The following is a 13719-nucleotide window of genomic DNA, read 5'->3' as shown; positions in this document are numbered from 1 at the left end:
ATGCTACTCTGACTCTGGTTGTCCTGGTTGTTCTGGTTGTCCTGGTTGTCCTGGCTGTCCTGGTTGTTTCCATGCTACTCGTTGTCCTGGTTGTTCTGGTTGATTTCATGCTACTCTGACTTTGGTTGTCCTGGCTGTCCTGGTTGATTCCATGATATTCTGACTCTTATTGTCCTAGTGGTCCTGGTTGTTTCCATGCTACTCTGACTCTTATTGTCCTAGTGGTCCTGGTTGTTTCCATGCTACTCTGACTCTGGTTGTCCTGGTTGTTTCCATGCTACTCTGACTCTGGTTGTCCTGGTTGTTTCCATGCTACTCTGACTCTGGTTGTCCAGGCTGTCCTGGTTGTTTCCATGCTACTCTGGCTCTTGTTGTCCTGGTTGATTCCATGCTATTCTGGCTCTTGTTGTCCTGGTTGATTCCATGCTATTCTGGCTCTTGTTGTCCTGGTTGTCCTGGTTGATTCCATGCTACTCTGGCTCTTGTTGTCCTGGTTGATTCCATGCTATTCTGGCTCTTGTTGTCCTGGTTGATTCCATGCTATTCTGGCTCTTGTTGTCCTGGTTGTCCTGGTTGATTCCATGCTACTCTGGCTCTTGTTGTCCTGGTTGATTCCATGCTATTCTGGCTCTTGTTGTCCTGGTTGTCCTGGTTGATTCCATGCTACTCTGGCTCTTGTTGTCCTGGTTGATTCCATGCTACTCTGGCTCTTGTTGTCCTGGTTGATTCCATGCTACTCTGGCTCTTGTTGTCCTGGTTGATTCCATGCTATTCTGGCTCTTGTTGTCCTGGTTGTACTGGTTGATTCCATGCTATTCTGGCTCTTGTTGTCCTGGTTGATTCCATGCTACTCTGGCTCTTGTTGTCCTGGTTGATTCCATGCTACTCTGGCTCTAGTTGTCCTGGTTGTCCTGGTGTTGCTGTGTTGTCCTGGTTGATGAGAACACGGTCTCTGTAGAACTTGACGTGACTCAAACCTTTCCGCTGCCACTCCCTCACAACAGGAACTGACCTCACAGGTGTGACCCACAACAGGAAGTGTGCTGTGTGTGCATTTGCGTGTGTGTGTGTGTGTGTGTGTGTGTGTGTGTGTAGTCCCATTCCCCTCAGGAAGTGTGCTCAGGAAGAGGGTTCAAAATATTTCTGAGGTGGAAATGGAACACTTGCCCTCTCTTCTCTGTCATACAGGACACTGTTTGGGACACTTAGGTAGAAATACTGTCACACAGGACACTGTTTGGGACACTTAGATAGAAATACTGTCACACGGGACACTTAGTAAGAAATACTGTCACCCAGGACACTTAGGTAGAAATACTGTCACCCAGGACACTTAGGTAGAAATACTGTCACCCAGGACACTTAGGTAGAAATACTGTCACACAGGACACTTAGGTAGAAATACTGTCACCCAGGACACTTAGGTAGAAATACTGTCACACAGGACACTAAAAACAAGTATTTGATACACTGCCAATTGTGCAGGTTTTCCTACTTACAAAGCATGTAGAGGTCTGTAATTTTTTTATCATAGGTACACTTCAACTGTGAGAGATGGAATCTAAAACAAAAATCCAGAAAATATCATTGTATGATTTTTAAGTAATTAATTTGCATTTTATTGCATGACATAAGTATTTGATCACCTACCAACCAGTAAGAAATCTGGCTCTCATAGACCTGTTAGTTTTTCTTTAAGAAGCCCTCCTGTTCTCCACTCATTACCTGTATTAACTGCACCTGTCCACACACTCAATCAAACAGACTCCAATCTCTCCACAATGGCCAAGATCAGAGAGCTGTGTAAGGACATCAGGGATAAAATTGTAGACCTGCACAAGGCTGGGATGGGCTACAGGACAATAGGCAAGCAGCTTGGTGAGAAGGCAACAACTGTTGGCGCAATTATTAGTTCAAGATGACGGTCAATCACCCTCGGTCTGGGGCTCCATGCAAGATCTCACCTCGTGGGCCATCAATGATCATGAGGAAGGTGAGGGATCAGCCCAGAATTACACGGCAGGACCTGGTCAATGACCTGAAGAGAGCTGGGACCACAGTCTCAAAGAAAACCATTAGTAACACACTATGCCGTCATGGATTAAAATCCTGCAGCGCACCCAAGGTCCCCCTGCTCAAGCCAGCGCATGTCCAGGCCCGTCTGAAGTTTGCCAATGACCATCTGGAAGATCCAGAGGAGGAATGGGAGAAGGTCATGTGGTCTGATGAGACAAAAATAGAGCTTTTTGGTCTAAACTCCACTCGCCGTGTTTGGAGGAAGAAGAAGGATGAGTACAACCCCAAGAACACCATCCCAACCGTGAAGCATGGAGGTGGAAACATCATTCTTTGGGGATGCTTTTCTGTAAAGGGGACAGGACGACTGCACCGTATTGAGAGGAGGATGGATTGGGCCATGTATCGTGAGATCTTGGCCAATAACCTCCTTCCCTCAGTAAGAGCATTGAAGATGGGTCGTGGCTGGGTCTTCCAACATGACAACGACCCGAAACACACAGCCAGGGCAACTAAGGGGTGGCTCCGTAAAAAGCATCTCAAGGTCCTGGAGTGGCCTAGCCAGTCTCCAGACCTGAACCCAATAGAAAATCTTTGGAGGGAGCTGAAAGTCCATATTGCCCAGCGACAGCCCCGAAACCTGAAGGATCTGGAGAAGGTCTGTATTGAGGAGTGGGCCAAAATCCCTGCTGCAGTGTGTGCAAACCTGGTCAAGAACTACAGGAAACGTATGATCTCTGTAATTGCAAACAAAGTTTCTATACCAAATATTAAGTTCTGCTTTTCTGATGTATCAAATGCTTATGTCATGCAATAAAATGCATATTAATTACTTAAAAATCATACAATGTGATTTCCTGGATTTTTGTTTTAGATTCCGTCTCTCACAGTTGAAGTGTACCTATGATAAAAATTACAGACCTCTACATGCTTTGTAAGTAGGAAAACCAATGTATCAAATACTTGTTCTCCCCACTGTATAAAGAGTTGTTCTGCCAACTAGGTTAAGGGACTATCTTCCTGTTATATCTATGAGATACTAAAGCTTTATAAAATCATCAATCTATGATTGTAAATTGGTGTACGATTCAGTTTAAAACTGAAAGCAACCTAATAAATCTACTACCTACTAAATCCTAATTGGAAACTTGATCAAAATTATAGGCAACAATAATATAATAGCATGGTTATGATTCAACATTCAGATAACATTCAGATAACATTTGTCCTCAGAGATCTAACATTGTCTCTTTCTCTGAGATACTTGATCAGAATGATAGAATAATGTACTAACGCTGTCATGATTAAACATTTAGGTAACGTTCAGGTAACGTTCAGGTAACATTCAGATAACATTCAGACAACATTTGCAGTATTGTTAAACGGTGTAAACTTTTGTTTAGGGAGTGAGAACCAACCTTCTGCCTCCCGTCCACCACTTCGACGGACGTCTCGATGTTTTCTATTTTATTAACGGTGTTCTGTGAGTCCAGGTCCTGCCAGTTCTGACAGTCTGAGACGCTGTCGCTACGCCCTTTACGGTCCCTCCGACTCCTACAAAACACAAAACACAACAACATAGTCTTTCACCACGGCCCGTAGGCACCCTAGCCCCTATATAGTGCACTACTTTAGACCAGGGCTGGCACCCTATTCCCTATATAGTGCACTACTTTTAGGATTGATGCTTGCTTGACAGATTGCTTGACAGATTTTTTAGGTAAAAAAATGTGTAGAATTTAAATCAATTTCAAAGCACAAAGAAACCCTCAGAGGATGACGGAGCGATGTGTTCCTCGGTGCAGAACAGAACAGGACTAAACCAATAGCATTTGGGGAACCATCCAATGTTCCAGACTTTTCCATACGTTTACATGGTCGGTCATTTACCAGACTCTCTCATCCAGTTACAGTTAGCGCATTCAGCTAAGTAAAGACCACCACACAATCACAGTCATTGCTGGTAACTTTCCTCAATAAATCAGCTGTCAGAAAACCATCCAACGTATCCTTTGACCAGGGCCCAAATGGCACCCTTTTCCCCTACGTAGTGCACTATGTGATCAAAAGGAGGGCACTACATAGGGAATAGGGTGCTGTTTGGGACGCAGGTCTTGTTTCAGTGATTGCCATGCATAGTGTGCTGTGGTGGTGGAGTAAACAGAGGAGAAAACAGAAGCACATCAACATCAAACAGGACATCTACGAGACAATCATCTACGAGACAATCATCTACGAGACAATCATCTACGAGACAATCATCTACGAGACAATCATCTACGAGACAATCATCTACGAGACAATCATGAATAAGACAATCATCTACGAGACAATCATCTATGAGACAATCATCTACGAGACAATCATCTACGAGACAATCATCTACGAGACAATCATCTACGAGACAATCATCTACGAGACAATCATGAATAAGACAATCATCTACGAGACAATCATGAATAAGACAATCATCTACGAGACAATCATCTACGAGACAATCATCTACGAGACACATCTATGAGAGAATCATCTACGAGACAATCATCTACGAGACAATCATCTACGAGACAATCATCAACGACACAATCATCTACGAGACAATCATCAACGACACAATCATCTATGAGACAATCATCTACGAGACAATCATCTACGAGACAATCATCTACGAGACAATCATCTATGAGACATATCTATGAGACAATCATCTATAAGACAATCGTCTACGAGACAATCATCTATGAGACAATCATCTATGAGAGAATCATCTATGAGACACATCTATGAGAGAATCATCTATGAGACACATCTACGAGACAATCATCTATGAGACAATCATCTACGAGACAATCATCTATGAGACAATCATCTATGAGACACATCTCTGAGACAATCATCTATGAGACACATCTCTGAGACAATCATCTACGAGACAATCATCAATGACACAATCATCTACGAGACAATCATCAATGACACAATCATCTATGAGACAATCATCTACGAGACAATCATCTACGAGACAATCATCTATGAGACACACAGGGAATATGGTGCCCTTTGTGTCCTTGTGGAAGGATATGTTGAATGTTTCACTGATGACACCCCCTCAGCGATACATGTGAACCACGAGCGGAGCGACGCGCCTCACATTCAAAGGCGAGACCATTTTTCTACTGTGTAAATGATAAGCAATGAAATGCATCATTTGTATCATAACCAAAATGTGTGAAAACGAACCGCAGCTCCAATGAGACATGACATTAGAAACACTATTATGAGTCCTTTTGGAGAGAAACGGGGCGCGTTTGTAATGTGTACGAAGCACAGAAAACAATCGGATTCATTACCAACGACTGAGGTCTGCCCCCCCTAAAGATGTGGTGTTACCTTGTGAAGAACGCTGGTGTTGTGACTGGCATGGTATAGGCCTACGTTACAGGGTTTCTGTTGTCTCTTTGGTACTATTTTCACAAGTATGTGGTCACATTTCACAACTCTTAGTACCAAGATCATCAAAAAGGCTGAGTTTTTAAAACTAAAAACAACTTTTAAGCACATTTTCAGTTGACTAAAGTACAAAAAAACAATCACACATTCACATTTTCACCAGAATCGAATCGGTGTTTCCTCTCAAAATACCTTTCACAATGCAATGCTCACAATACTTTTCATTTATATTGTCATCACTAAATCCAACTGAGCTCAATGGGTAACCAATTAACCGTTTGGTTAACCTATAGATGTTAAACTGGTTGCTCTACTCTATATGGATTTGGAGAACTACAGAAACAAAATGTGTTTGTAAAGTATAAACATGTAAATGACATGTATGATACATGATAACCACGCATAATGACTACTCATTACTGGTAATTGATTTCACCTCATTATTGCTAATTGATTTCACATAGTGCTCACCACAACAGATCACCATATAAAATAGGGTGTGGGAACACTTGACATGGAGCAGAGAGACAGCAAGAGGGAGAGGAAGAGAGACAGCAAGAGGGAGAGGAAGAGACCCAAGAGCTCCTGGACAAGGAGCCGGTCAGAGAGGTGGGTATGGGTCCTGTCAGAGAGGTAGACATCAGAGAGAGGGAGGCAGACAGCAGAGAGGTGGGTATGGGTCCTGTCAGAGAGGTAGGTATGGGTCCTGTCAGAGAGGTGGGTATGGGTCCTGTCAGAGAGGTGGGTATGGGTCCTGTCAGAGAGGTAGGTATGGGTCCTGTCAGAGAGGTGGGTATGGGTCCTGTCAGAGAGGTAGGTATGGGTCCTGTCAGAGAGGTGGGCATGGGTCCTGTCAGAGAGGTGGATATGGGTCCTGTCAGAGAGGTAGGTATGGGTCCTGTCAGAGAGGTGGGTATGGGTCCTGTCAGAGAGGTGGGTATGGGTCCTGTCAGAGCGGTGGGTATGGGTCCTGTCAGAGAGGTGGGTATGGGTCCTGTCAGAGAGGTGGGTATGGGTCCTGTCAGAGAGGTAGGTATGGGTCCTGTCAGAGAGGTGGGCATGGGTCCTGTCAGAGAGGTGGGTATGGGTCCTGTCAGAGAGGTGGGTATGGGTCCTGTCAGAGAGGTAGACATCAGAGATGTGGGTATGGGTCCTGTCAGAGAGGTGGGTATGGGTCCTGTCAGAGAGGTGGGTATGGGTCCTGTCAGAGAGGTGGGTATGGGTCCTGTCAGAGAGGTAGGTATGGGTCCTGTCAGAGAGGTGGGCATGGGTCCTGTCAGAGAGGTGGGTATGGGTCCTGTCAGAGAGGTGGGTATGGGTCCTGTCAGAGAGGTAGACATCAGAGAGGTGGGTATGGGTCCTGTCAGAGAGGTGGGTATGGGTCCTGTCAGAGAGGTGGGTATGGGTCCTGTCAGAGAGGTGGGTATGGGTCCTGTCAGAGAGGTGGGTATGGGTCCTGTCAGAGAGGTGGGCATGGGTCCTGTCAGAGAGGTGGGTATGGGTCCTGTCAGAGATGTGGGTATGGGTTCTGTCAGAGAGGTGGGTATGGGTCCTGTCAGAGGTAGACAGCAGAGAGGTGGGCATGGGTCCTGTCAGAGAGGTGGGCATGGGTCCTGTCAGAGAGGTGGGCATGGGTCCTGTCAGAGAGGTAGACATCAGAGAGGTGGGCATGGGTCCTGTCAGAGAGGTGGGTATGGGTCCTGTCAGAGAGGTAGACAGCAGAGGACCATGCGCTAAACCGAGGTCTTACCATGGCAGAGGCTGCAGATTAGTTCTCCCCAATCTGAAAAGATTGACTGTCATGAGAACATTTCGCTAAGAAAAACGTCTGCAGGATATTCTGTAGGCTTTACCATTACATTTACAGTCATATGTGATCCGTTTCAAGAACTAAGGCGTATGTCGCAGGTCACAACTTCACAGGAGCGTTTTTAAATATCTTCTTTATCGAAATGCGTTTTCTTTGGACAAAGAGAGAACCCATTTCGAAAAAGAAGACATGAAAGTTCATATGCTCGAACATATGAACTTTCACGTGCCTTAATAACAAAGTGAGATGCCATCTGTAAATACGAATACAATTGTTAAATTACGAGTTTAGCCATGAAAAAATACAGGAAACCTTCCGCTATCTCTGATTGGCTGAGATAATTTATGGGCTGGACATGCCGAGAGTTGAGTTCTGATTGGTCTGCCATGTAGCATGTCTCTGTCTATAACATGAACTGCTCAGTGTGTGTGGATAATTTTTTTCTACTGTGGCTCTTTTGGAAAGATCTCATGAAGAACTGAACATGTTGGGAAGGACCACTTTCCGGGGTGTCATGTTGACTCTCTCTGATACTGAAAATGAATCAGACAACGAGGAAATCCCTGATTTTAGGTAAAGATAGATTTTCTGTAATTTTGTTGGGGTAATGTAAGTGTATTGCCAGATGTGAAAATGGTCTACTCTAATTTACAGTACTGCGGAATACTACTTGTATTGTGGGTGATTTTAAATATGTACATTATACATACAAATGTATGTGGACACCCCCTCAAATTAGTGGTTTATTTTTCAGCCACACACGTTGCTGACGGGTGTATAAAATCGAGCACACAGCCATGCAATCTCAAACGTGCTGTTATTGTGAAGTGGAAATGTCCAGGAGCAACAGCGGCTCAGCCGTGAAGTGGTTGGCCACACAAGCTCACCAAAATCGTCTGTCCTCGGGTGTCAACACTCACTATCGAGTTTCAAACTGCCTCTGGAAGCAACGTCAGTACAGTAATTGTTAGTGGGGAGGTTCATGAAATGGGTTTTCATGGCAGAGCAGCAGTACACAAGTGTGAGTGGTGTAGAGTTCACCGCCATTGGACTCTGGAGCAGTGGAAACGCGTTCTCTGGAGTAAAGAATCACGCTTGACCATCTGGCTGTCCAACGGGTGAATCTGGGTTTGGCGGATGCCAGGAGAACGCTACCTGCCCCAATGCATAGTGCCAACTGTAAAGTTTGGTGGAGGAGGAATAATGGTTTGGGGCTGTTTTTCATGGTTCAGGCCCCTTAGTTCCAGTGAAGGGAAATCTTAACGCTACAGAATACAATGACATTCTAGAGGATTCTGTGCTTCCAACTTTGTGGCCACAGTTTGGGGAAGGCCCTATCCTGTTTCAGCATGACAATGCTCCCGTGCACAATGCGAGGTCCATACAGAAATGGTTTGTCAAGTTTGGTGTGGAAGAACTTGACTGACCTGCACAGAGCCCTGACCTCAACACCATCAAACACCTTTGTGATGAATTGGAACGCCGACTGCGAGCCAGGCCTAATCGCCCCCAACATCAGTGACTGACCTCACTAATGCTCTTGTGGATGAATGGAAGCAAGTCCCCGCAGCAATGTTCCAACATCCAGTGGAAAGCCTTCCCAGAAGAGTGGAGGCTGTTATAGCAGCAATGTTCCAACATCTAGTGGAAAGCCTTCCCAGAAGAGTGGAGGCTGTTATAGCAGCAATGTTCCAACATCTAGTGGAAAGCCTTCCCAGAAGAGTGGAGGCTGTTATAGCAGCAATGTTCCAACATCTAGTGGAAAGCCTTCCCAGGAGAGTGGAGGCTGTTATAGTAGCAATGTTCCAACATCTAGTGGAAAGCCTTCCCAGAAGAGTGGAGGCTGTTATAGCAGCAATGTTCCAACATCTAGTGGAAAGCCTTCCCAGAAGAGTGGAGGCTGTTATAGCAGCAATGTTCCAACATCTAGTGGAAAGCCTTCCCAGGAGAGTGGAGGCTGTTATAGCAGCAATGTTCCAACATCTAGTGGAAAGCCTTCCCAGAAGAGTGGAGGCTGTTATAGCAGCAAAGGGGGGACCAGAGATGTTGGAAGAGCAGGTGTCCACATACTTTTGGTCATGTTGTGTATGTTGCATTGTTTGCTATTGGATTAACTGGTAGCTAAAACGACTACACTGAAAATATATCATTATGTTGTGTTTTGGTGATTAAAACGATGTTGTCATTACATTTCACAATAAACGTATATATTTTGAATCAATGGTTGTGTGGTGAAAGATGTTTACAATCCAAATTAATGAACAATAACAGAATGAACGACTGGCTGCATTTGATCAGAGTTGTGAAAATGAACCACAAACTTGTGAAAATTGTACCAAAGTGATAAAAACACACACACACACGCACACACACACACACACACACACACACACACACACACACACACACAGGTCAGTGAAGTTGTGTGTGTGTGTCAGGATGTACGATTGAGGACTCCCTGATGAGGATGAACTGAGATGTGAGTGTGTGTTTGTGAGTGTGTGTCTGTGTGTGTGTGTGTGAGTGTGTGTCTGTGTGTGTTGTGTGTGTGTGAGTGTGTGAGTGTGTGTCTGTGTGTGTTGTGTGTTATTAAGATGTGTCTGAGATTCCTTTGTGTGTTCAGCAGTATAACTAAGGAATCATGTCAACCACCATTTTCTACATACTGTATATCGCTCCCTCTACCCTTTCACCCTGCTCCTCTTTCCTCTCCTCTCCATCCCCCTGCTCCCCTCTCCTCTCCTCTCCTCTCCATCCCCCCTGCTCCTCTCTCCTCTCCTCTCCATCCCCCCTGCTCCTCTCTCCTCTACTCTCCATCCCCCTGCTCCTCTCTCCTCTCCATCCCCCTGCTCCTCTTTCCTCTCCTCTCCATCCCCCTGCTCCCCTCTCCTCTCCTCTCCTCTCCATCCCCCCTGCTCCTCTCTCCTCTCCTCTCCATCCCCCCTGCTCCTCTCTCCTCTCCATCCCCCCGGCTCCTCTCTCCTATCCTCTCCTCTCCACCCCCCTGCTCCTCTCTCCTCTCCATCCCCCTGCTCCTCTCTCCTCTCCATCCCCCCGGCTCCTCTCTCCTCTCCTCTCCACCCCTCCTCTCCTCTCCTCTCCTCTCCTCTCCTCTCCTCTCCTCTCCATCCCCCCTGCTCTCCTCTCCTCTCCTCTCCTCGCCTCTCCATCCCCCCTGCTCCTCTCTCCTCTCCTCTCCATCCCCCCTGCTCCTCTCTCCTCTCCTCTCCATCCCCCGGCTCCTCTCTCCTCTCCTCTCCTCTCCATCCCCAATGCTCCTCTCCTCTCCTCTCCTCTCCTCTCCTCTCCATGCCCCCTGCTCCTGTCCTCTCTCCTTTCATCTCCTCTCCTCTCCTCTCCATCCCCCCTGCTACACACTGATGAAGGGTAAGTAGCAGCAGGTGGCTGAACTATCACTTCTGACCACAGAACATTGGACGTCATTTTCTATCCACTTCTACATGTTGAATGGCCACCATTTGTTATCACACAGCAGAAATGACTACTATCTACCGGCTGATGTTCTACTGTCTACTGGCTGATGTTCTACTGTCTACTGGCTGATGTTCTACTGTTCTACTGGCTGATGTTCTACTGGCTGATGTTCTACTGTCTACTGGCTGATGTTCTACTGTCTACTGGCTGATGTGCTACTTTCTACTGGCTGATGTTCTACTGTCTACTGGCTGATGTTCTACTGTTCTACTGGCTGATGTTCTACTGGCTGATGTTCTACTGTCCACTGGCTGATGTTCTACTGTCTACTGGCTGATGTTCTACTGTTCTACTGGCTGATGTTCTACTGGCTGATGTTCTACTGTCTACTGGCTGATGTTCTACTGTCTACTGGCTGATGTTCTACTGTTCTACTGGCTGATGTTCTACTGTTCTACTGGCTGATGTTCTACTGGCTGATGTTCTACTGGCTGATGTTACTACTGTTCTACTGTCTACTGGCTGATGTTCTACTGTTCTACTGGCTAATGTTCTACTGGCTGATGTTCTACTGTTCTACTGGCTGATGTTCTACTGTCTACTGGCTGATGTTCTACTGTCTACTGGCTGATGTTCTACTGTTCTACTGGCTGATGTTCTACTGGCTGATGTTCTACTGTTCTACTGGCTGATGTTCTACTGTTCTACTGGCTGATGTTACTACTGTTTTACTGTCTACTGGCTGATGTTCTACTGTTCTACTGGCTGATGTTCTACTGGCTGATGTTCTACTGTTCTACTGGATGATGTTCTACTGTTCTACTGGCTGATGTGCTACTTTCTACTGGCTGATGTTCTACTGGCTACTGGCTGATGTTCTACTGTTCTACTGGCTGATGTTACTACTGTTCTACTGGCTGATGTTACAACTGTTCTACTGTTCTACTATCTACTGGCTGATGTTACTACTGTTCTACTGACTGATGTTACTACTGTTCTACTATCTACTGGCTGATGTTACTACTGTTCTACTGGCTGATGTTACTACTGTTCTACTGACTGATGTTACTACTGTTCTACTGACTGATGTTACTACTGTTCTACTGGCTGATGTTATTACTGTTCTACTGACTGATGTTACTACTGTTCTACTGGCTGATGTTACTACTGTTCTACTGACTGATGTTACTACTGTTCTACTGGCTGATGTTACTACTGTTCTACTGGCTGATGTTATCACTGTTCTACTGGCTGATGTTACTACTGTTCTACTGGCTGATGTTACTACTGTTCTACTGGCTGATGTTACTACTGTTCTACTGACTGATGTTACTACTGTTCTACTATCTAGTGGCTGGTGTTACTACTGTTCTACTGGCTGATGTTACTACTGTTCTACTGACTGATGTTACTACTGTTCTACTGGCTGATGTTACTACTGTTCTACTATCTACTGGCTGATGTTCTACTATTCTACTATCTACTGGCTGATGTTACTACTGTTCTTCTGGCTGATGTCACTACTGTTCTACTGGCTGATGTTACTACTGTTCTACTGGCTGATGTTACTACTGTTCTACTGGCTGATGTTATTACTGTTCTACTGGCTGATGTTACTACTGTTCTACTGGCTGATGTTACTACTGTTCTACAGGCTGATGTTCTACTATTCTACTATCTACTGGCTGATGTTACTACTGTTCTACCGGCTGATGTTACTACTGTTCTACTGGCTGATGTTACTACTGTTCTACTGGCTGATGTTACTACTGTTCTACTGGCTGATGTTACTACTGTTCTACTGGCTGATGTTACTACTGTTCTACTGACTGGTGTTACTACTGTCTACTGGCTGATGTTACTACTGTTCTACTGGCTGATGTTACTACTGTTCTACTGGCTGATGTTACTACTGTTCTACTGACTGGTGTTACTACTGTCTACTGGCTGATGTTACTACTGTTCTACTGGCTGATGTTATCACTGTTCTACTGGCTGATGTTATTACTGTTCTACTGGCTGATGTTACTACTGTTCTACTGGCTGATGTTACTACTGTTCTACTGTTCTACTGGCTGATGTTACTACTGTTCTACTGGCTGATGTTACTACTGTTCTACTGACTGGTGTTACTACTGTCTACTGGCTGATGTTACTACTGTTCTACTGGCTGATGTTATTACTGTTCTACTGGCTGATGTTACTACTGTTCTACTGGCTGATGTTACTACTGTTCTACTGGCTGATGTTACTACTGTTCTACTATCTACTGGCTGATGTTACTACTGATCTACTGGCTGATGTTCTACTGTTCTACTATCAGTCTCCTCTCCCTTATTCTCTTCTGTCCACTTCTACCACTTCCTCTTCTCCCCTCCCCTCATTCTCTTCTCCTCTCATTCTCTTCTCCCCTCCTCTTCTCCCCTCCTTCTCCTCTCCCATCTTCCCTCCATAACCTCTCCCCTCCATCTCCTCTCCTTTTCAAAAAAAACATTACTTTCTGAAATGAAGCCCTAAGGGAGATACATTGAGATGTATGATATTGTTTGTTCAGATAGATGCAACATAATTCACTCAGAGGTGGTCACAACAGAATGCCATGGCTGGGAGGGACAGTCCCAGGTTGAGAAGCCTTGTCGCTGTCCCTACAGAACATCCATTAGATGGTTCTCCTGGGCTTCTGAAGACTGAGTAAGGATGAGGAAAGCCCTAGGCCCTGATCGGTGATTCAGTGTATGTGTGTGTGTGTGTGTGTGTGTGTGTGTGTTTTACCAGAGAAGTGTGTGAGCGCAAGCGCATGCCTACGTGTGTGTTTGTGTCAGTGATTGACAGCTGTGTGTGTGTGTGTGTGTGTGTGTGCGTCTCAGTGTGTGTGTCTCAGTGTGAGTGTGTGAGTGTGTGCGTCTCAGTGTGTGGGTCTCAGTGTGTGTGTGTATGTCTCTGTGTGTGTCTCTCTCTCTGTGTGTGTGTGTGTGTGTGTGTGTGTGTGTGTGTGTGTGTGTCTCTGT

At 45.4% G+C, this 13719-nt stretch overlaps 1 protein-coding gene across 2 annotated transcripts in view; it reads right to left on the bottom strand.

Annotated features, from left to right (window-relative positions):
• LOC110487799 (vascular endothelial growth factor receptor 3) overlaps positions 1–13719 on the bottom strand; it is a 220239-nt gene that overhangs the window by 71489 nt on the left and 135031 nt on the right. For both annotated transcript variants that reach the window (XM_090198927.1, XM_090198929.1), the window contains exon 11: positions 3435–3570. In XM_090198927.1, the coding sequence (XP_090055053.1) occupies positions 3435–3570 (136 nt within the window). The remainder of the gene's footprint in view (positions 1–3434; positions 3571–13719) is intronic.

This window comes from Oncorhynchus mykiss, chromosome 14, assembly GCF_057628025.1.
Source record: "Oncorhynchus mykiss isolate SJ-2025 chromosome 14, ASM5762802v1, whole genome shotgun sequence".
Classification (NCBI taxonomy): Eukaryota; Metazoa; Chordata; class Actinopteri; order Salmoniformes; family Salmonidae; genus Oncorhynchus; species Oncorhynchus mykiss.
The sequence above is the reverse complement of the archived record's forward strand: the minus strand, read 5'-3'. Positions and strand labels throughout refer to the sequence as shown.